This window comes from Podarcis bocagei (assembly GCF_964188305.1).
Source record: "Podarcis bocagei genome assembly, chromosome: 6".
Lineage (NCBI taxonomy): Eukaryota > Metazoa > Chordata > Lepidosauria > Squamata > Lacertidae > Podarcis > Podarcis bocagei.
This window is the reverse complement of record NC_138130.1, coordinates 64,643,515-64,668,202: the sequence shown is the minus strand read 5'-3', so window position 1 is coordinate 64,668,202 and position 24,688 is coordinate 64,643,515. Positions and strand designations below refer to the sequence as shown.

Here is a 24,688-nt window from a genome sequence, read left to right as displayed (position 1 = left end):
AAATGTCAGCATAGATACATTAAATTTTGCTAACCTTATCAGTGACTGTTCAAGTGATCACATATTGACTTAATAAGCCAAGATTCATATAAAATAGTTGGTCTCTAAGGTACTATTGGACAATTATATATATATGCGCCAAGATATGGAAAACCTTTTGAGCCTACATGCAATATCTCTGGTTCAAGCCATTGACCTAGGCAGTTTCTCACTAATCATGGTTTCCCATTTCATCAGAACCCAGAAACTATGTTTAGCAACACTCCCCCCCCCAAAAGCCCGGATATTAAACCATTGTTTGAAGTTGGTTTAATAGCCTACCCAGTTCTGAAAAATGGTGACTTTAACTTTGGGCTACATCACACAAAAAATTCACAAGATATTGCACATTCACAAGATCTCACACAATTCCAGCTGATACTGGTGCCATTTCTGCACCAGCAACAGAGATGATGGGGTTCCTGCCACCTGAGGCAGCTGCCTCAATGTGCCTAATGGCAGAGTCGGCTTTGTAATCATGTATATTTAGAAGTCAAATCAAAGCACAGTGGACTACCAGAGAAGAATGCCTAGGATGGTAGCCACATAAAAGAAAGCTATCACAAGTAGTTGCATAGTCAAAGAATCTAGCTAACAGATATTTCTATGGGTGATTATCAAACAACTTTTTCAAGGAAACATTTCAATCCTAAAAAAGTATTAATAATTCTAACTAAGTTTCTAGATACATTTATAACCTGATTTACCCAGTGAACCTAATTTTTCACTTCTACATAAATTGTTGTTGTTGTTGTTGTTGTTGGCTATTAATTACAAAAAAAACCATGCAAATTGGGGACATGTGTGTTTGTGTGGACATTTGAAGCTGTAAGGTTGTATGGCATTCCACTATTGGAGAAGGGGTATGTGTTTTCATTTTACAGTATAAATTTAACATTTCTTTTTACCCTATAAATTGAACAGTAAAAACTTCAATGAAGGGACCAAACAAAATTATTCATTTTGTCATTTGCTAGTGGGTAGGAAGTTTTCTTCCCCTGGACATACAATTTGCCATTCTTTTCAAGATAACAGAGGGTGGAAAATAATAGATTTTCAATACTTACTGCAGATTCATCTTTTTATTACATAATGCTTGAAATTATAAGCTATGACATAGGCAGTGAAGAAGCATACATCTTCTCAGGAAATCTGGTTGCATGTCAAGTCACAGCTGGTAAAACATACAATCTACAAAGATATCACTCTCTGGAGATATTCTCTCCAAACTGTATACTAAATTTCCTGTTACCCATAAAAGGTTGCATTGCATGAGCTTCTGCCACAAACAGAGTTTAGCAGAATCCTGTTCATTGGTATAATTTGAAGACCTAGGTTGTTGGGATATTCCCTCATTTCTACATCTTCTTAGAACCATAGAATTTTAAGAGTTGGAAAGGACCCTGGGGATCATCTAGTCCAGTGATGGCCAAACTTGGACCTCCAGCTGTTTTGGGACTACAATTCCCATCATCCCTGACTGGTCCTGTTAGCTAGGGATAATGGTAGTTGTAGTCCCAAAACAGCTGCAGGGCCATGTTTGGCTATCACTGATCTATCCAACAGCCTGCAATGCAGGAAAATGCAGCTGTCCCATACAGGGATCAAGGGTGCAAACTTGGCGTTATCAGCACCATGTTTTAACTAATGGAGTGGTCCAGGTGTTGCCATTTTGCTGGCATTAGGGTTGTCTTGCACTCTTCATAAACAAAACTCTGATTACAGGAAAAAGCAAGCATTTATTATTTTCTTTATTGACTGTATTTACCTATATCCCACCTTAGTCTCCAAGGAGTGAAGGGTGATATCCATGGTTCTCTCCTTCCACATTTAATGCCCACAACAATTATGTGAGGTAGGTTAGACTGAGAGGCAGTGACTGGCCCTTAGTCAATGGATGAATGGGGGATTTGAACCGTGGTCTTCCAGTTCCTAGTCTAACCAAATCTTGACACAGCTGGTTGTCAGCATTGGGAATCATAGAATTGTAAAGTTGGAAGGGACCCAAGGGCTATCTAGTCCAACCCCCTGCAATGCAGGAATCCTGCCCACAGCTGTCCTTGGGTAGGATTGAACCATAAACCTTCTGGTTAGCTGCCAGGTGCACTGACCCAATGCACCACAGGAGGCATAAATATCTGGGCTGAAGTTTAGCTGGACTAAGAAAGAGTTTGAGATGAAATTGAGAAATCCCCAGTACTTATGCAAGAATCTTTCTTCTAATATTAAGGCAGTTATTTGATTATTTTGTTTAAATAGTATTTTTATGTTGAAACATGCCTGGGGATTAAATAAAAAACAAAATATTCCCATTCAACAATTGCATGGTCAGCAATATGTTATTTTGGTTACTATTGGGCCTACTTTTGCTTCACCAGTCTTGATTTTCATTTATTTTTAACAAAATACATTTGACTTTTGTTTTTGTTAAAAAGAAAATAAAGGTGCTCATGAAATCATTGAATATAAGCTCAAGTTTATATTTTCCACTTATATGCATTCTTCCTTCAATATGAAAACAGACCTTCACAATAGTTTGGCACTATCGCAAACCTCAATCTCATTTATTAATAAATAAAGCTTCAGTATAAGGCTCCTCTCAAAATTTACCACTTCAGCAAACCCATGATTAATCATGGGTTTGTGGTCAATAAATAAAGGACTCAATTTAATATTCAGCATTTTTTGTTTCTTGATATTAAGTAGTCTGGGTTCACTGCTAAATTTGTTTGTCCTTTTCTTTCTTTTTCAGGCAGAGTTGAGAAAAACTGCTTATGCTATTCAGTACATCTGAAAACAAGCAGGAAAATTTTTCACCATTTATAATGCAGCACAAATTCATTTTTCATGTCTGGAAAAATGTAATTATATGGTTTTGTAATATAAAAGACATTACTGAATACACTTAACATACATTTTGCAAGTTCAACCTAATTAAAACATGTGTTAAGTAGTGAAATGGTGACATTACATAAATTAAATGTTCAAGAACAAGACAATTTTTATCTTTCCTTATTTTATCACTTTTGTTTGTAAACAGTTTCTACTCTGTCAGACACTCTTCAGATTATCAGAACAAAACGTAACAGACTCAAAAGAATGCACTATGAAATAATGTGTTACAATGAATTATCCCAATACAATTTAAGCACACAGCATGTGATTAAGCAAATACTCAAGCATTATTTGCAAGTTGCATCCATTGGACTGTCAGGGAGAGAGAACAGGGCTAAAATTCCTGTTCGCACAATTGAATACCTGTTCCTTCTCTTTCCAAACTTAGCATCTCTAAAGGATAGGGTGTGCTTCATGAGTTTGGATGCCCCCTGAGACTGGGAACACTAATCATGCATCACTCCCAATTATACAGCAAGCTCTCCTTTACAAATCACTCGCAGACACACTGTATGGATGATTGGGGCAAGGGCAGTACTACTCTCTCCCACCTTCATGCCTGTGTAGGGAATGCTGCACAGAAACTAAGATTTCAAAATCTGATATTCAAGGCAATTTTACAGCAGCAGTTGCTTCAAACTTCCTTCCATGCTTCTGTGTGATGAATGCATGCCAAAGCCTGATGGTTATTTATCTGACTTATTTATCTGCTGCACTTGCATACATTGCTTTCAAAAGCTTCAGATGATCATTATACAATTACTAAGGGCAAACACTGCATATGTGGGGATGAAACAGTCGACAGTGTTCCTATTATCATAACTTAAAAAGGGTTAATTGCATTACTGCACAGGAGTGAAAGTGGCAGCTCCCAGCCTAATTTTATGTTGGCTCTGTCTAATTTCCAAAGTCCTGCAAGTGTGCAGCTCAGATCTCTGAGAATGGCAATCTGTCCCCCTCCCAGAAGTCTGCAGAGTGAGAAGGGAGAAGAAAAAGGAGAGAGAGAAGCAAGTCCATATGTAGCCCCAGAAATAAAAATAGGAACAACAACAAAGCACAAACCAATACCTCTCTCCTGCCACCCCCCCCCCACAAAACATTGATCACGGTATAGGGTGTTAATCAGCCAAGGGCCTGGTTGAAGAGGAACATTTCTGCCTGGTGCCTAAAGGTACCCAATGAAGGCACCAGCCTAACACTCCTGGGGTATTCCACAAATGGGGAGCCTCTACAAAAAAGGACCATTCTTGTGTTGTCACACTTCAGATTCCTTGTGGAGAAGGCACAAGAAGAAGGTTCTCAGATTGTGATTGCAGAGTCTGGGTTGGTTCACTAATAAGCAGCCAGTGCAGTTGGGCCAGGATTGATGTAATATGCCCAAATCATCTTGCCCCAGTGAGCAATCTGGCCACCAAATTCCGTATCATCTGAAGTTTCCAAACTGTCTTCAAAGGCAGAGTTATGTATAACACGTTTAGCCTAGCGGTTACCAGAGCATAGCAGTAGTTAGGCTATCCCTATCCAGACAGGGGTGCAGCTGAGTCACCAGCCAAAGCTGATGGAAGGTACTCCACGTTATTGAGGCCACCTGAATTATATGGTTAAAATTTACAAATAAATGTGACAGTTACTGGACAGTTTAAAGAAAAATGTATTTCCTCTTATGTTCCAGGTCAGACATAACAGTTTAGGACATTATGGTTTATTAGACTGAGACTGAGCTTTGTGTCCAAACACGTCCTCTTCTGCTTCTCTTCCCTTACACACTGTAATGCAAAACATTTTGGTGTTCGTTAAACCACAGTCTCCCCATTACTTCCAAGCTGTGAAACTGTGGTGGGGACTATCCAGGATATAAAGCCATGATTAGATTTAATAGGCAAAGCTGGTTATAACTAAATGTAGCAGTATCTGTTGCCAAGGTACTGTGGATGACTTGCCATACCACTCATTGCAGTAGCGTTTTATAATTTAAACACTTGGATCATCTGTTGCTCAGAAAGCACCACTAATTAACTCAAGGAAAGGGTGGTCGCCAATTCATCAATAAAGATAGAAATGTTTTGAAATATTATTTCATGCTCTCTTTCAGAGTCAAAGGAGGACCAAGATTGGCCATATCAGCAGCTGCTACTATAATTAATTGTAGCAGCCTTACTCCATGGTATAATTTTTGTATTTTTATCTTTTGTTAGAATAAATCATTGTCCTAATAATAACCATATAAACCTGAATACAGACATTCTGCCACTGTGTAAAATATGCAATACTGATGCCTATTTCTGTCATCTGTCAAAAGATGGGAACTGTTCTCAAGAGAATAAAACCCACTCTAGGGATAAAAGCTATAGCGCTATCAATCCCCCCCCCTTAAAACTCCTCAGAGACTGAATGCCAATTATGCATGAAATGCTACTGTACTTCTTCAGCAAGGACTGAATATATTTCCTTGTGAAGGAAAACAAACGTTGGCACACAGAATCTAAAGAAATCACATCTCAACAACATAGGACAAAATAATATCCCTACAGAGAAATAAGAAAAACTTTCACCAACTTCTACAGCTAGGTTTAAGTACAAAAACCACTGTGACCAATGGACCTTTCAGTTGTAACAAACAGGAATTCAAGCTACTCCAATGGCCATAGTAATTCATTGTAAGGGCCTTGCTACGGGTATGTCCTATATGGAGAAATTTATACAAATCAGGAAAATCAAGAAGTAAAACCTATCCTGGTGTGTACCATTTCAAGATGGAGAAGAAGAGCTGTATACAATTTTCTATTGCACAAAAAATAATAATAATGTGAAATGGAAAATAGGTGTCTAGGACAAAAAGTCTAAACACTTATAAGCAGCAGCAGCACCTACCACCACTACTGTCATAAGACTACCCTCAAATGGCAGCCTGAAGTCAGAGTTCAAGAAAAAGATTTACTATTCAATTCTGATGACTATGCTATAAAAAATGATTCCTGTGCTCTTTGGCACTAATGTATGCTACTGAACACAGCTGGATATTTTACATTCTACAGGTGACAGTTCTTGTATTACTTTGCCATTTAAGTACAAAACTATGTACTGTATACAAATCCATGCAAAACCTTTTCCATCTGACTATTTTGGTCCTGATGTACATGACAGAAAGCTGGTCTTTACCTCAACTTCCCCATCAGATTATTTGGAGAGAGAGAGAAAAAATCTCAATAAATTATTTAGCTACACATTTTGTGTTGTTGTTATAATAAAAATATGATTCTGTGCACTAGAAAGTATCATGAAGGTCTGTTGGGGGAGAGGTAGAAATTCAAAAAGTATTATACACACAGAGAGAGACAGCAGAAAAAACACAAGTTTTAAAAAACAGTTTCTGAAATCAGTAATACAATTATTTCAAAATATAGACATTTATGATTAAGAAAATTTCTGGATTATTTTTTAAAGTTTATAAACACAAAGCAGCCATACATTCATTCCTGATCCCATATAAGCCACTCACATACTTCCCCCATCACAGTAGTTTAGGTTTTGAACCATTATTCCTCCTGCCACTGTAACAGCCATCTTTTTAAAGCACTGCACACATATTACCAATAACAATCCTGCAAGGTAGGCCAGCATGATTCCTACATTATGATTGAGGGTTGAAGAGAGGGGTTTGTTGCCACACCGCAATAAATGTGACTTCCTAATAAACATACTCTAGGTAGCACTGTGCTGTATATTTCCTGTACTGCAGAATGTTGTGTTTACACCCTTCAGCATAACTCTAAATGCAAGTTGCTGGGGCATCACAAAGAAAAGAGTGCTACTGCACTCATGTCCTGGTTGTGGCTTTCCCATAGGCATTTGTTTGACCACTGTAAGAACAGAATCCTGGACAATATGAGCATTTGGTCATAAGAAGCTGCCCCGCACCAAGTCTGAACATTGCACTGGCAGCAGTTCTCTGAGGCTTCAGGCAGCACTCCGGGGCCAGCTCTACCTGATTCCAGGGGGTGAAGCTGGGACCTTTGGCATGCAAAGTGGATGCTATACCATCAGTGGCGTAGCGTGGGTTGTCAGTACCCGGGGCAAGGCAAGTAATTTGCGCCCACTAACCCGTGGATTTGCGCCCCCTAACCCTAACCCCCAGATGTTGCGCCCGGTGCTGCCGGCCCCCCCTGCACCCCCCACGCTACACCACTGTATTCCATGGAGCTACTGCCCTTCACCTGATCCAGGACTCTACTTATGTTCTGGAACAGCTATTTTTGGAGGGTTTTTTCTGGTCTGTTATAGCCCACTTAGCTCACTTATCAAGTTCTACTAGTTTAATCTTCCGCTTGCCTTTCTTAGATATAATGTCTATTTTTGCAAATACTAACATAAAATCATTATGGTCATAGAAGCAAATGATATTGTAAAAAAATAAATTAAATATCCCTATGCACGGGAAATTTAAAAAAAAGATGAAAGGAACTGATTTATATACAGAACATCAAAGGCTGCTGGAAAATAAAACATTGTTTAGTGTTTTATCTATTGAATTACTGAAAATATATCAATGGGGAAATACCCAGAGACACACAAAAATCAATACAACCGAAAGAAGTGCTGAAATACAGCATTGCATTAAACCTGAAAAGCCAACAATGAAACTCCTCTAAAGAGAAGAAATAAGCAACAATAATCTAACTTTTCCACAGTTTCAGACAGGATTCCTTCACAGCTCTAGCTGGAGGGATTGAAATAGCAACTTCTTCTTCTTTGCAAAGGATGTGCTCTGCCACTGAGCTATGGCTCTTATAAGTCCAAGTGAATATGTGATTTACTTATTCAGTAGTCAGATCCAACCACTATGGTAAAAATCAAAACCACTTGTTGGGAATATGCAATGCCAAACCCTCCATGTGTCCCTATTTTCCATGGACAGGCCCAGAATTTTGAAAGCCATCCTGGCTTCTATGTCCCCTGCCAGTGCCACCACCAAGCCTGGTTCTGAACAATTTTAGATATTCCTGATTTAAAACCAGATTTAAAATCTTAAACTTATTGCTTTTCCCCAAATAATGCAAAGGAAAACTTCAATGGAAATTAGGAAGGGTCAGATAAGTGGGAGCTACAACAAAATGTGTCAGTGTGAAATACTCAAGTTTTGTACATGCAATTACCTCAGTGAACAAATTTATAAACGGCCAAGTAAACTGCTATGAGTCTAAGCATATTCTGTAATGTAGTTCACATTTCATGATACCGGAAGATTATTTTTACAAACTGGCACCTGTTTCATCACTTTTTCTCAATAGATAAATATCAGAGGGGAGTATAGAGACAGCCATCACCCTAACTAACCCCTGATGCCACTTGTAACATTTGCAGGTTTGGAAATTCCACAACCTATGCACTACATTCAAACAGCCAAATTGTCTGTTTCTTAGGAAGTAAAGATCCTAGCATGCACCCTTGGACTATTACCAAAAGGATACCACAGTTTTAGTAGGCAGCTGAATGAAATCCATAGACTGAACTGCAAGTGTTTTAAAAGATGAGTAAAAATTGCAATTTTGGGTACAAATGTGACAGCACAACTTGAGAACTACTTTTAAAAAGCAATAAGAACTAGAGGGGGCTGTACATCTGCATTGCCTGGGCTTCTGTGTGCAAACAAGAAGATCCCACCTAAACATTAGGAAGAACTTCCTGACAGTAAGAGCTGTTCGACAGTGGAATTTGCTGCCAAGGAGTGTGGTGGAGTCTCCTTCTTTGGAGGTTTTTAAGCAGAGGCTTGACAACCATATGTCAGGAGTGCTCTGATGGTGTTTCCTGCTTGGCAGGGGGTTGGACTCGATGGCCCTTGTGGTCTCTTCCAACTCTATGATTCAAACATAACCAGCAGACATCATGGTTGTGTCCCTTTCCTCCTTAAGATCTTTTATTAGTTAAGATACTTATAGAAGTGTCACACAGATATTTCTAGAGCACAATCAATAAACGTGAAACTCATTTTTAAAGTAAGAAATACTGCTTGTTGCCACCACTAGTTTAGAATCATAAACTCATTGAATTGTAGAATTGGAAGAGACCCTGTCACTCATCGCATCCAATGCCCTGCAGTGCAAAGTAAAAAAGGAAAAGGACCCCTGACAGTTAAGTCCAGTCGTGAACGACTCTGGGGTTGTGGCGCTCATCTCGCTTTACTGGCCAAGGGAGCCCACCTTTGTCCACAGATAGTTTTTCCGGGTCATGTGGCCAGCGAAACCAGAGCAGCACATAGAAATGCTGTTTACCTTCCCGCCGGAGCAGTACCTATTTATCTACTTGCACTTGACGTGCTTTCGAACTGGTAGGTTGGCAGGAGATGGGACCAAACAACAGGAGCTCACCCCATTGCAGGGATTTGAACTGCCGACCTTCCAATCGCCAAGCCCAAAAGTCAGTGGTTTACACCACAGTGCCACCCACGTTCCCTATTGCAGTGTAAGAATCTCACATAATCATCCATGAAAGATGGCCATCCAACCTCTACTGAAAAATGCACAGTGAAGGTTAAGTCCATACCAGGGCTTCTTTTCAGCCAGAACTCACCAGAACTCAGTTCCAGCACCTCTCAGGTGGGTTCCAGCACCTCTCCATTGCCATTTTAAGAGAAAGGGGGAGGTGTTCATGGTGCATTCCAGCACCTCTTTTTCTAGAAAAATAGCACTAGTCCATTCCACTGTCAAACAGCTGTTACCATAAGTAAGTTCTTCTGATATTTAGTCAGAATCCCCTTTATTCTAACCTAAAGCAATTGGTTCAGGTCTGACCCTCTGGAACAGGAGAAACAAGCTTGCTACATCTTCTGTGTGACAGCCTTTTATATATTTGAAGATGGTAAACATATCTCCTCTTAGTTTCCTCTTTTCCGGACTAAACATCAATCGTTTCTCAAGTCAAGGACTGGCAGGGCTCCGAAGAAAGTATGGTGGAGGCAGGGGCCAGGAATATGGCCCAGGAGAGCAGGCCAGCAATTTATGGGGCTTGGTACCACCTGCAAGAGTAACAGAAGCACCAGTTGGATTAAAAAGGAATCATGTTTCACTTCTTCCAACAGCAATAGGGACAGATGCATAGGAAAGGAGCTTTGACAGGACAGTAAGGAATGAGGCTGTTATGGCCATGAGAAGGGGCTTCAGTCAAATAAATCTATGCCTCTTGCCACATTCCTACATGAGGAAAGTAGACTGTAAACTATTGATCCTTAGCTGATCAAGATGGTGCCACAGAACATGAACAGAAAGAATCAATTTACACCTGCAAATCCTTGTCTCTGCTATTTTCCTTGATCCCAGTTGAAATCTTAAGCCAGGGTAACTCTGTTGTGTCTTGTTGTTGATAAACTATGTTTACTTATTTCTTAATGTTAATCAATCTTGGATTAATGAATATGGAAATTTAAATGATTAACAGTGCAATCTCATACATGTCTACTCAGAAGCCCTGCTGAGTTTAATGTGTCTTACTCCCAGGTAAATGTATACAGGATTGTAGAACATTTCAGTGAAGTGACATCCCTAGTAATTATACAACTAAGCATAACTAATTTCAAGGTGTAAAATACACAGTGTTCTTTCCAACTTCAACTGCATTCCCCCTCACCATGCCAGCTGTTATTTACATGTAGTGTATGTAAAAGGCAGAAAGCTGAAAGAAAACTATTGTTAAAAGATACCAATTACTTATGCCAAACAACAACAAAAAAGACAATGTAGCCAAATTCTTTGTTGGAAAAGAAAGTGATGTTCAGAAATAAGCCAGAAGAATTCAGCTAAGATACAAAGATGAAAGAACAGCACCACCTAGTTCCCTACCTAAAAGTTTCCAAATATATTACAGTGACAGGCTTTTACTTCTGCAAACTCGTTTCAAGAGCCTAGATATTATTGCTTGTTTTATGTCTAAATAATATACTGTAACATCCAATAGCAAGCTTGCCACTCTTTAGCAAATAGTGTATATAAAACAGATCCAGAAAATACTGTTAAAATGAAATGAGGCACAACCTTTAGCTACAAATTCATCTTTGTGTGTGCATAAGGCAGGGTTACTATATTTCCCTTTTTCTGTAAATTAGGCTTTCAATATGCATGTTTAAAAGGGGGAAATGCTTCTTAAAAAACCCATGCTGTACCTTATAAAACCAATACTATCTTCCAATGCAGACATTTTGAAAACAAGCAGATGCAAAATAGCTTTTCAGAGCCTCACAAATCTTCCAAGAATACTGAAAATATCCAAAGTATATAAAGAAGAACATGATTGTTTTATGCATTTTTGAAATGTACTTAGGTATGCCCTTTGACTTAGAGCACAAATTTGCACTATCATAATGTTGTGCCCTTATAATTAAAACTTATTCCAGAGTGAAAGTCTTCAGCTTGTACAGATTTTTGTAGAGTCGTCCTCTTATGCTCTCATAGGTCCCAAATAAAACAATGTGTGTGCACCTATATATTTTCTTGTGAGAGGTGGACTGTGGCAAAGACATATGAATTCCTGAATCCTGTAGCATTTTGTACTCATACAGAGGATCTAGTACTGAAGTTGACAAACCTTTTAGGCCAATGGGAACATCTACTGACAGTCACAAAATATCTGTCACAAGGGTGTGACATTCTGTGGGGCAGTGTATGAGAGGCCTAGCCAGTGCAAGCAGCTCTCATGGATTGTGGATCTTTGAGGGGATATTTATTGTTGTGGATGTGGTGGTGGTGGTGGGGAGTTTTAAAAAAATGTTCCTGGCAGACTGGGAATATACCCTCACCCACCCAAGTTTAGGATGTAACTAAGTTTTAATAATAAAGAAAACTGTAACAAAATATCTTAATGAGAGAAACTAAATACAGTAACATGAGGCAAGTCTGAGGCAAGAAGAGGCAGTTGATCCCTCTTAACTGACATTCTTAACTAAACACACACACTGAAGGGAGAGGCAGGTTCCGGAGCAAAACACACAAGCCCCGCCCACCAGATACCAAGCACTCTACTATTCAAATTAGGCCCCAGTGTTTTTCTTACATTACTGAGACCTGTTTCATGTGCAATAAATAGGAGGTAGTAGTGGACACAATGGTGCCTGGAGCTACTGCACTGGCAAACCCTGCAGTCTGTTCATTCATTCAAATATGAATAATTCAGTTTTCACCCTCCATTGAACTCTCAATAGAGCACACAATAAGATTCCCCATCAAATATAAATCATTAGAATCCAAAACAGTAGACTCAAAATCATTCAAACAGCAATAATACCACCACAACAGAATAATTAGCTCTCTCTCTTCCACTGATCACTGAAAGCCATTTTAAAACAGCAGGATTTTTAACTTAAATATAGGTCAGGGAAAAAAAACACATTTTAGTTTTCAGAGAGCATATCAATGACATGGTGTTCCACAACTAAAGCAAACCTACATCTTACTGCCATTGTCTGGACAATCCAAATTGATGGTCCATGTGTATGTTTGTCCCTCAGGAGATTTAAGAATCCCCCTTCCAGGAGGGAATAATGGAGGCAACATATCAGACTATATCTTAGGCAGCCATTTCTAGCACTTTCTCACATTCCAACCAGAAAAGTATAGTTTCCATTAAATTGAGCAACTGTCCTGTTAATTCCACTACTGCTTTTATTTCACAATAATTGCTTAGAATACATAACATTTTTTCTCACTCACAAGGCTAAAGTTTATTTCCCCTTTAATGTTGCCTTAACAACTTCATAATTCACAGAAGCTCTTCCATTTTTCAGCAATATTTTGGTCACCGTTTTGTTTTTGGTATTAGTTTGATAATTTATCAGCTATACTACTAATATATAGTTATGTTTTCATAGTCATTAGTGCCATTACATACTGCTGTTAACTTTGCACATAAGAATATAAACTGTTGTTCCTTAAGCAGCAAATAAAGAATGCCATGCAATGCCTTTAGCCTTCTATTTTTATTTTTTTTAGTGAAATTCAGCTGTAGTACCATTAAAAGTAATCTCACATTTATGTTGTTACTAGTATGTATTTGTTTTTCTTGAGTCTAGTAAATATAACCAAAGTATGTGGTATTAAAAATGGGAAGAACAACATGGCTTTTATGGCGGCTTTGAGATTTTGTTTCATCATAAAGAGGAAAACAAATCTGAACTATTATTACACTATAGTAGTACAATAGCTAGCAATACAACACACCAGAAATGTAAATGCATGATATGGTCATTTTCACCTGAAACTATGCAAAGTTCAACAGGATTTCACTTAAGTAGTACATTAAAAACAACAAGCGCAAATAGCTCTTAGGTGTTTCTATTAAGCTTTTTACAGTGCATATAGCAGGTGCAAACAACTTGTGTTCCAAGAGCTGCGTCTAGTCCTAACTGCATGTGACCCTTTGACAAATTTCAAAAGCTCTCTGCCTGTGATCAGTTTAGACCTCTGATAAGGGGCAGCTGAGCTGTCCCATTCTCAATGGGGGAAAGAGGGAAAGAGAGAAAAGTAGCACTCTCACCTACTTCTTACTATGGACACGGCTGCCTTTAGTCCCACTCACAGCCTCCCTTTTCAAGCTCACATATAATGTAGTAGACTGAAAGCACAAGGACCATTCACCACACCCCAAGGCCATCAGAGAATCCCAGGTATAAATCACTCATGGACCACGCTATTTTGAGCAAATCAAGACCAGGCTAACATTAAATGAGTGAGGCTTGGGATGCTGCAATGAGGGGAAGAGCAACTGCCCAACTTCCCCGTATAAGGGCCAGCTGCACTGAGGGAAAAGAGAGTGGTGATGATTCATTGAAACTTACAGGGATTAAGGCCAGGCTGACAGGCTTTAATCTCTTCTGCTCTTCACTGTTGTTACCGCAGAGAGTCCCGGAATGTAGGATGCCCAGCTGCAACCAATCAAGATTCCCTGGCAGTCCTCTGCATTCTGGATGATACTAATCCTTCCATTTAGTATAAGTGGGATCTGCAATAAAATTTTGCTGTGTATACTTCTGTCCTAGCATCCAAGCTCATGTTCAGGGTTCTAGCCAGACATTCCCTCTTGTCCCTGCTTCATTTTCCATTTTTCTTTTTCAACCAACACAACATTCCCTAGCTAGTGAACAGCTCCAGTTCTTACTGCTCTGGGTTCTTTCTTTGTTGGGGGTGGGGTGGGGAGGAGTATTTTTATTATTACTATTTTTTATTTATTCCTGTAAACTGTAGGATTCCCTTGAGCATACTGATACCTTCCTCTTGTGTTTCAGTAGCCTTGTTTTGGTTACAATGCCATGAGCAGTCACCACCTCAATTTGTTATTAGAGGGAATGATTACCATTTGTAAAGTGCCCCTGCGCCCCGTTAGACTGACTTTACTTCCACAGCTTGTAATAACTGGATCACAATGGCTATTACAATAGAAAAAAACTTTTTGGTTAGACTTTCAGCTGTCATAAAATAACAAAAACTTAATACCATGAACAAAAAGGTTTTTGGTGCAGCAGATGAATATTCAGATGAATTACATCTAATTCAGAAACTCATTTCTTATGTTCCCAACTAATTAGTCTGGTCTTTTCCTAGTTAGGAAATAATCACAGCAGTCTCTTGCCATATTGTGTGGCAGGAATAGAAACAGGTCCACTAACACACTGATAATCCAGCAGATGTAGGTCAGTTTGGTATTTTCCATTTGTTCAGATATTTATCCCTAAGCATCTACTGCAACTGACACTGTGAGGTAATTTGTCCTTAAAAATTCTCAGAGCTGTCAGACATTTTTAAGCTCTGGGACACAGAGCTTTGCTAAGTAGAAGTAGACTTCAGGCTCACAAAATATTGTTTTATAAAACAATGTATTCTTGAGATAAATCATGGCCTGAAAGCACTTTGTCTATAGAAAGAACTATATTAAAATGGTATGGGGTAATAAAAAAAATCATTAAAACTATTAATGAGTGGGAGCATCAAATATACCACCTTTATGTTTGAATTAGAAGTTACAGAAACTTTTCTATGCACAGTATATAAACTATGGCACTCTAATGTACTCAAGGATATTTTGGTTTTCCACTTGGGAAAATAGGAGGAAATATAAAGTTTTTAAATATAAAGGTTTTAAATACAAACTAGCCACATTAAGGAAATACTTATTATCTGCTCTTAGAATTTTTTGTAGATCTTGGTGCTATCACATAGTAACAGAATATATTATTTTTGGCATACTAACTTAGAATTATTCATTCCTGTAACGTAATTAAATTATGGTAATAAGTTCAGATAATTATATATATAGATATATATATATTATTATCCAATGTCATTCATTCATTCTACCCAACAAATATTTTACAGGGCAATGCTATACATGTCTACTAAAAATCATTCCCATTGAATTCAACACAATTTACTAGATAAATATGTACAAGATAGCAACCTTAGTAACTATAGACAAATGTATCATCTGTCTCAATTTTATTTATATCCTTGCTCTATTCCAGTAAATATATCATTGAAAATAATACCATAATTCAATGTAATTTTCTAAATCCATGTTGGCAAGAACTATAGCTTCATACTCATGAACTTTCACTTTGGGTTTCATGCACTTCAAAAAACTGAAGGTTTACATAAATTGAAAGAAGTTTCAACCCCTTTTACTTCCTTGTTTCTTGATTTACTCTGCATGTATTTACAAAGTCAGTTCCTTTCCCTTGATGCAGAAGACACAGAAATATGAGGCAAATAAGCAGCAAAGGGATTTAAATGTTATGTTGCAAAAAGGTCTTCCTACCATGAAACAGAACACACTTGGCAGATACCCAGGTTTGATCAAATACCTCAAGATTTTCTGGCGCATGTAATATTTTTAAATACTTCTTTTCAATATTAAATCCTAACATTTATGGTTGATTAGTAATCCAAAAACAGTAGTGATGCTATCATAACTAATACAGTTGTGTTAGACTCTTATAATATTCACAGCTATTATTTCAGAAGCAAGTCAAAACAATCTTCTTAGTTTAAGGTCAGGTTTTTTTAACAAAAAAAATATCTCAATAAACTTATTTTGTTTTCTTTCATCTGTGCACACAAAAAATCTATTTCTCACCTATGTCCTAAAAATAGAAGTCTACAAAAGACCACTGAATATTGGTTTTAAAGCACCATGGGGACAGTTTAATGCATTAAATCAGGCTAAAGTGAATTTAAGGAGGCTCATTTATTTGATATTTTGATTTATAGGGTATTTTTTTCTGCCCAAAGCCCCTTCCTCACCCTCAGAGTGGCTTAAAATCCAATGGCATATGGACACAGATGGCTTCCCAATGTCACCTAGGAATTTTCTGGCCGATATGATAAGAGGTGTACTCACCAGTTTCTGCTAACTGAAACATGTACAGTGGTACCTTGGGTTAAGTACTTAATTTGTTCTGGAGGTCTGTTCATAACCTGAAACTGTTCTTAACCTGAAGCACCACTTTAGCTAATGGAGCCTCCTGCTTCCGCTGCGCCGCCGCTGCACAATTTCTGTTCTCAACCTAAAGCAAAGTTCTTAACCCAAGGTAATATTTCTGGGTTAGCGGAGTCTGTAACCTGAAGGGTATGTAACCTGAAGCTTATGTAACGCAAGGTACCACTGTAGGTGGTTTGATATACTTTCTGTATGACTACATAGATGGCTGAGGGCAGGACTACCATAGGGTGGTTTCCAGTTATTCAAGGTGAAGTGCAAGCTCTCCTGTGAAACTTCCATGAAGTTGCCAGATAATCTAAGGGGTTGTCTAGCAACCTTGGTCTTACAGATCAAAAGTGCCTCTGAACGTTGGCTGGGTTCTCTGAAGTCGGAAAAAGAAATCAGTTGAGGAAGCTTTTTGTATATCTCTGCATAAACCTTTTTCCATTCAGATGCATACATATAAAAAGAAAGTAGCATGTACTGTAAAATATACTTCTCCCCTTACAGTTGATTCACAGCTCCTATTAATTTAGGCCAGGGGTGGGGAATCTTTGGTCTCCAGATGCTGCTGAACTACAACTCTTGTCAGCCCAGAAAACATGGCTAGGATGATGGGAGCTGTAGTTCAGCAATATCTGGAGGGCCAAAGTTTCCTGCTCCTGATTAAGGCCAACGATGCTTTTGTATAGTATGGTCATTCTGTAGTGACCAGAGAATCCCTGAAATATCATTTGGTTCAACAATGTTTTCCAAGAAAGATGAAGGCACCAAACACAAATAGTACCTTCATTTTACCCTATCTAAATCACTGCTCTGTTCTGTCTCACGTCCAAGTGCTGCTCATAGAGAGAGGGTACCAAAGAGGTGACACTTTGAATGTGGACAAATAAGCAGAACTCAGTGTGTGTCATTTATGAACAAGAATAATACAGTACAGAGACTATATATGTACAAGAAGGAGTTATTTTGGGGGTAATGCACTTGGTAGTTTAATACAGGAACACCTCAGTGTTCCTGTATATAATAGAGACATGGTCCTCTCCTTCAGCTTACCCCATGGAAACCAACCAAAAATTGACACTTCTGCCCCAGCCAAAATGATAATGAGCAACTCAGCTTTTATCATGGCAAAGACAGCACCTGCATGTCCTCAAAGGGATGCAACATTATAAAAACCTAACTGTAAACCTACAATTTTTGCCTTCACTGGCTACAATCTCATTTACTAAAAGTCTTTATGGATATTTCAGGGAGCTAATAGTCAAAGAGGCAGAAGTTGAATCAACTTCCTTTCACACTTTACTTCCTTCAGGGAGGAAAGTAACAGATAGCCTAGATTCTGACATTAGCTGAGACCAAATTTTCAACTTGCAAATGAAAATAAATAAGCATAGTGCCCGAGGTATGACCATAGTACAGACATAACCTTTAGAAGTCAACATTGTAACCAGTAGCCCAGAAGTCCTTGGGGGATACATTTGGAAAGCCATGAACTATGTTGTTCTTAATGCTCCCTTTTCAAAAAGAAGTTATCATTGCAAATGAGGAAAACTCTAGATATCTCAACAGGATAACCGATCTCTTCCAGCATGCCAACTAATCCTAAGAATTCATCCCTCATATTATAGCAATGGGATATAAAAAGGAGGTGGTCATAAGAACGAAAGTTAACATGCAAACAAGAAACATTTCTCACATTTTTCTGACAAACTACTTCAGGATTTAATAACAACACAAATTTTCACAGTGTTCAACGTTAGTGATTCAGAACTTATTCTGTTGCATTTACCATCAAAAGGACAACATATTTAGGAACTTTTTATTCTACAAAAACTTCAACAACATAAGTTGTGCAGCAAAATTCCAAGTTATCATTATACTATTCAAGTCAATGTGATAATAAATGCTTTTTCTTTTTTCTAAATTACTTGCTAAAATTTTCAAAAGGAATGAGATTATTGCTGGGGTGTTTTGCATTTGAGAGATGAAAAGTAACTCCAAACCCAGAGCTGGTAATTTTTATGTGTAGACGCGATAACGATAAGAGTCACATTTCAACAAGGAGATACAGCTTTAGTGAACTGAATGGAACTTACTTTAGCCAATAAAATTTCACCTGAAAGTTCAGGGTTGAAAAAAAGGGTAGGCAAAGCAGGAGTTCAAAAATATAAACTGCAAACACTATGAAAAGAAACAACCACTGAATAAAAATACCCAAAAGAGACATATTTGATGGCTAGTTATATTAGTTCTAACAAATCTGTAAAAGAAAATAAGTTTTTTCGCTTATGACATGAGAGTGTACTCTTGCTAATTTACGTCACTGGTAGTGCTGTAATGATTGTTCTCTGTACATATATTTTATTCTAATAAATATTCTTCAAGTTAATAATTGTTCTCTTGTATGTCTGTACACTACCTTAAATATATCCTCTTACTTGGAAGTACCCCTTGAAATCTGAGCTAACTTTCAAGTAAACGTGCAATACTGTATAAGACGTTCCTTCCATTTTTTCAAAAAAATTACAAATCCAGAGTTGTTGCTTTAAATTTCAAATACTTTTATTTTTCATTGATATTAAATGCATGCAGGAAAAACTGTACCTTTTCCATATATAGAATACAAAAAAAAGGATTTTGTTTGTTTGTTTGTTTATGGAATATAAAAACCAACAAATGTAACACATACAATTAATGCTAAAGGACAACTGATGTTATTTTACACCTTCTATTTAGAAAGAAACAAAATGGAATTCATGCAGGGAGGGGGATGTTTAGCTCTAACATCACATTAAAATATGCTGCCATATATTTGGCAAATTTTGCTTCATACAAAAGTACTAGAAACAGATCAAATAAGTTTAAATATTGCCTACTTCAGGATATTGTGAAGTTATAACACAGTTATTTTAAGGCACAATATTGTGTGTAGAGTGCATTAAAGCCAATTCATTGTTCCTGCTTATTTTTAAGCAGAAGAAAAAATATGTTTCTGATTTTACAGACTCATCAGCAAGATGTTTTGAAAAGACATATCACGATCAACCTCAAACACGATTATTAGCTAGTCATCTACTGACAATCATTCAGTGAAAATTTCACTTCAATCACACATTTTCTCAAGGAACTGTAGGAATTGCTCTGAAATATTTACTCAGTGCCAGTGAAGTATTGAGTGTAACAGCTTCTGCATCTAATACAGTGCTATCCAGCTCTCACAAAAGCACAGCACATTAAAGCATTAGATGCCATTTGCATTATCACACAGCAGGGGGCTACAGCAGCTACAATTCTAGCACTTCTGTACATATGAAGTACAGTAAAATATATTTACTGCTGCAATTTCATAGTATATATTATGCAATACACCGCTTATGGAAATATGCTACTTACCTAACGACTGGTTTTAGTTTATGCAAGTGAGCTTATGGTTTATTTTATAGAGTTGGTAAAATATCTAGCAATTCCAATGATTTTGCTTTGCAAATTTATAAAACCAAAATAATATATGCTAAGCTTAAGTGTCACCATGGGGAAAATAAAACTTAGGCTGTAGAATGGTTAGGTTGAGATATGTGGGTGGGGCTACACTCACATAATCATGAATATTCACTGCAATTATGGGGGAAGAAACTATCTACACATTCATATTAAAATCTAGGAAAGAAAGAATGCTTCCCCTAGCTTCACCAACAAAAACCATACTGTCATATTTTTTTTATCCATACCAATATCATTAACTGATGTGATGAAGTTATTTAAGTACGTATTTTATACTTTCTACAAATGCTACCTGTCACTTAAAAGGCTTTGTCAGTCTTTCCAGAAGCTGAGCACCCATTATCTCCTCATAGTGTTGACTGATTGTCATAGCTGGCCTCATGGTTAAGAGAGGTGGTTCTAATAAAACCAGATTTCCACATTGACCACCTTGATTTTGCAGCCCCAAATCAAAATCAAGATTATACCAGTACACTACACATTTCTAAAAGTATAATAATAATAATAATAATAATAATAATAATAATAATACAGATTTACCGCACATTTCCAAAGATTTGGATTTCAGATGGGGGGGGTGAACTGTTTTAGTAGGCATCTACTAGCAAAATTAGATTTGGGGTAGATTTGAGTTGTTTCACTCTTTATATAGAAAACACATCCTCCAGAACAGCTACTATAGTGGGGTGGCAAAACGCACGAAGGAAAGGCCAATGGAACTTTCAACTGATAAAATGGAAAGTTTAGAAAGCAAATAATCTGGCAGAATTAGCTGTATTTTCTATACAAGAATAATAGCGTCCACAGTACATTAGCCAAACCTGATGTTAATGTCAAACTAGTTGTGGGGGAGACAGACTATGGAGTTATCAGCATAATAGGAAGTGTCTAAAAATGCACCTGCTGGATGTACTATACTGTCCTTATCAATGTGCATTTATTTCCTGTGTCATCATTGTTTGACTTCAATCCTACAAAGGAGGGCTCAAAACAGGGCACACTACTCAGTCCCTTACATATGCAGAAATATTCAGTTGCATAAAGAGGAAGGCCAGGCAAAGTGTTTTTAAAAGCAGCCTTCTCAGCTACAGTTTGTAAGACTGAATGTTTGAGCTGCTGTTCTTCTTGCCAGCTGTTGCTGAAAATAAAAAAGAGAAGGTTTACCCAAAAATGAGAACACCCCACATTTTTTAAATATAGGGAAAGTACCATGTAGGTGATGTAACAAGAAATATGACATTCTCTATCCTATATGAAAAGGCCCAGCTTGGTTACCTTCATGCACACAACCAAAAATGCATGGCATTTTTCTGTTACCTGATGCTGCCTGCAGTGGTGCAATCTTTTTCCTGGCACAACCACTGAACTGCTCTGTTATTTTAAAAAATGGACAAATCTAGGCAGAAAAATAAGATTTTACACTGACTGTTTATTATTAAACACATGGTGCACTGAATGCAGCAGACAGCATCCTAAAAATATCAAGTTTTCCTTCAACAGTAGCAACCATAATCATAATGATAAGAAAAATCAATAAAGGGAGCTTCCCCGCTTTGCAGCAAAGAGAATCAACAATTCACATGGAAATTTAACAGTAAGAGAGGCAACCCTCTACATGTGCCACCTGCCAGATTCCCCAATAAATAATCCCACACAGTAGCACCACAGCAGCTCCTTGTACTATGCCAGTCCCAGCAGCTCACACAGATCGGTAAGGAAAGCAAATAGCCAACCGTATAAAATCATTGCAGCCACCAAATGAAATCATTCCACCTCCTTTCAGCACTGCTTTTTAAAAATCCTGCTTGCTCAGAAGATGAAGCAGGGGTTGCAGGCTTCAAAATACAACAGTCACAGACTCACTTAAAAGGTTACCTCTCCTTTCGGAGGTGGGGTGGGTAGGAAGAAAAAGCTTCCCCTGCCTGTTCTGAGACCTCATCTCATGCTACTGCAAGTGCACGGAGGCATGAAATACAATAAACTTTATAACACTGCTACTGAAGAAGACGGTGGGGGCAATGCCACAAGGTCACACTTGGCTCTTTCTGAATTCCCTATACACAGAACGATTGAGACAATTCTTTGCCCCCGGCCATCCTGATGGGGTGGGGAAGCCAACCATCCTGAGAAAAACATGGGGAAGTTGCTGGTGCTTGCTGACCTCATTTACAGCCTCCAAAAGCTGTCTAGATGATTCTTAAGACTCTGGAGTCCTTCGTCCTGACACATTTGGGTATCTAGCTACCCCATCCTCCCCTGCCCGTGGGAAAGGGAAGGGGGTAGCAATAGCATCTCTCCCCCCACCCTCCAATACTCAAACACTGCAGCCATAAAGGCACACATACACACTCACTCTCTCTCTCTCTCTCTCACACACACACAGGCACGCACATCCATTACCCTCATTGCACATTCCAGCACCATGACCACATTCTCTTAACAGCATCAGGAACAACGGAATCTCTAGGCTGGCTCCCTTACACACATTGCTGATTTAATTTGATTTTCAAGGTGGTGGGTGGTGAGGGAGATGGTGATGGGAGCTGGAAATAAACCACCACCTACTTTACATCCCCATATTTCCACAACCATCCATTTGCATAACGACAGTCGCTTGTACATCCCCCCCCCCTTTGCGCGCCACTACAATTGTTACATTTCACTTGTGAGGCATAGGATTAGAGCCATTGGTGCAGACATAAGGAACAAGGGGACAAATATAATCCAGCCTCAAAGGGGACTGTGAGGATGCATTCCATATTGGAGGTTATGCCGAGGTGGGGTGCGCGCGGGGGGTGGGGGGTGGGCAGAGATAAAGAATAAAGGTTTATGAGACCTAGCTCTGCACATCTTTAAGTCTCCAGTAAGCCACGCATGTACAGCCTTCTTCGAGCCTCCTCTTTACCAGTGCTCAGCTTTCAAGCATTTTACTCTCTCTCCCCCCCCCCCACGGGATGGTGTTGCAGTGCCCACGTTGTTCCTCTCGCTGCATCGCCCTTCTCACTTTTATAGACATAGGCGATGGGGTGAAAAAGAGTGGCTGGAGGGAAAGGGTACGAGGAGTTGAAACCGAGGTGGAGGGGGGGGTGCTGCAAGACTCTCAGGGGACGGGAGGGAAGGACTTTCAGGAGCGGGCAGGGAAGGATTAATGTTTGTGCAGCACTTTAAGGATGGCAGGCTCTGTACAAGTGGCGGGGCTGGAGGCTAGGAGGTGCTGGTGGAAGAGGAGGAGGAGGAGAGAGAGAGCGCCGAAGGGTGATGGATAGACGAAAGACGGCGGGGGAGGGGGGCGCACGGGAGAGGAGGGATGGGAAGCCAGGAGGAAGCGAAGGGAAGAGATAAAGGGGGAAGGAAGCCCAGGATTAGAGAACCCAGACGAGAGGGAAAGGAGCTTGCGGGCGGGCAAGGGGGGGAGGGGGAGCCGAGAGATGCGAAGACAAATGAGGGGCAGGCTGGGGGCAAGTCTCCAGGGAGTGGGGGGGGGGAGGAGAGGAGGCGCAGGAGGAGGGAATGAGGTCGAGCGAGGAGTCTTTCCAAGGCGGCGAGGAAAGAGCACAGGGTGCCCCTCCGGCCCCACGACGACCCCACCTCAGCCTTGGCACGCACGTCGCAGCCAGAAGTTGGGCGCGAGCGGGGGGCCGAGAGGCGGCGGCGGCGAAGTGGGCACGGGCGGGGGTGGTACCTTGTATGAGGATCCCGCAGAGGCTGTATAAGCGCAAGACGACGCTCGGTTTCAGCCGCATCCTGGGGGTTTCCCTCGGGCTGGTTGGGCGCGAGGCAGAGAATCCCGCAGCAGCTACTGCTGCTGCGACCGCTGTTCCCTCTCTCTTCTTCCTCTTCTTCTTCTTCTCCTCTTCCTCCTCCTCCTCCTCCTCTCGCCGGGCTCGTCCTCCCCCCAGCAGGAGCCGCCTCCGCCGCCGCCTCCGCCGCCGCAGTGTCTCCCTCAGCCTATCCAGCGGGGTGAAGAGGAGGACCAGGGTCGCGCGGGGGTGCAATGGGGGCGAGCGGCGGCAAAAGCGGCGGCGGCTGGCTTCGCCCTCCTCCTCAGTTCGCCCCCCAAGCCCGTCCTTCCCTCGGTGGGGAGCACGCGGCTGCACACTTCCTCCCTCGCTTCTTCCTCGCCAGGAGTCGGCTGCCCCTTTCTGGAAACACCGGCCAAAGCTCCCTTCTTCGGCCGCCCCTTCTCCGGCCGGTCCGGCTGCTGAGGAGAGACGGGCGGGCAGCTGCGGCGCTCGCCTTCCTGCTGCTTCGCACGCTGCCTCTCACCTCAGCTCGCAGGGAGACTGCTCCGCTACACCAGCCGCTTTCCCAGCTCTAGACACAAGGGCAATCTCAGCGCGCGCACCTCCTCCTCCTCCCTCCCCCCCGCCACAATGACCCCTCCTTTCTCCTACAGGACTCCGCCCCCTTCCCCGGCACGTTTCCCTCTCTCTGAATAGCCGCGCCTCTAACTTGCCAGGCCACGCCCCCTCGCTGGGCTTTGGACCTACCCCCCGGCACATTTTTTTATTTTTTTGCACAGCCACGCTCTCTTTAGCGTCCTCCCCCTTTCGCAGCCAGAGCCTGACAGGCAGCTGTGGCTCTCCAATAGGAGAGGGTCTATCCTGAGCTGCTAACCTGTCAGTGGGCAGCACCGATGCAAGAGGAAAGCTGATGAGTGAGTTCTGGGGACGGCGGGGGGGGGAGGGGGGTGTCCGCGTGTGAAGGGGACTTATTGCTTTGCAGTGCCCGCCCTCTTTGTCTCAACTTTGGACTGGCATTTGCCTGAGCCTATGAGGAATGCAAGCGGGGTGTT

The 24,688-nt window shown here is 40.3% G+C and overlaps 1 protein-coding gene across 4 annotated transcripts in view; it reads right to left on the bottom strand.

Moving 5' to 3' along the window:
- The window catches only part of CADM2 (cell adhesion molecule 2), a 368,300-nt gene extending 344,050 nt beyond the window's left edge, over positions 1 to 24,250 (bottom strand). For all 4 annotated transcript variants that reach the window (XM_081199662.1, XM_081199664.1, XM_081199665.1 and 1 more), the window contains exon 1: positions 23,576 to 24,250. In XM_081199662.1, coding sequence (XP_081055788.1) covers positions 23,576 to 23,636 — 61 coding nt within the window. In that variant the 5' untranslated portion in view covers positions 23,637 to 24,250. The remainder of the gene's footprint in view (positions 1 to 23,575) is intronic.
- Positions 24,251 to 24,688: the final 438 nt, after the last annotated feature.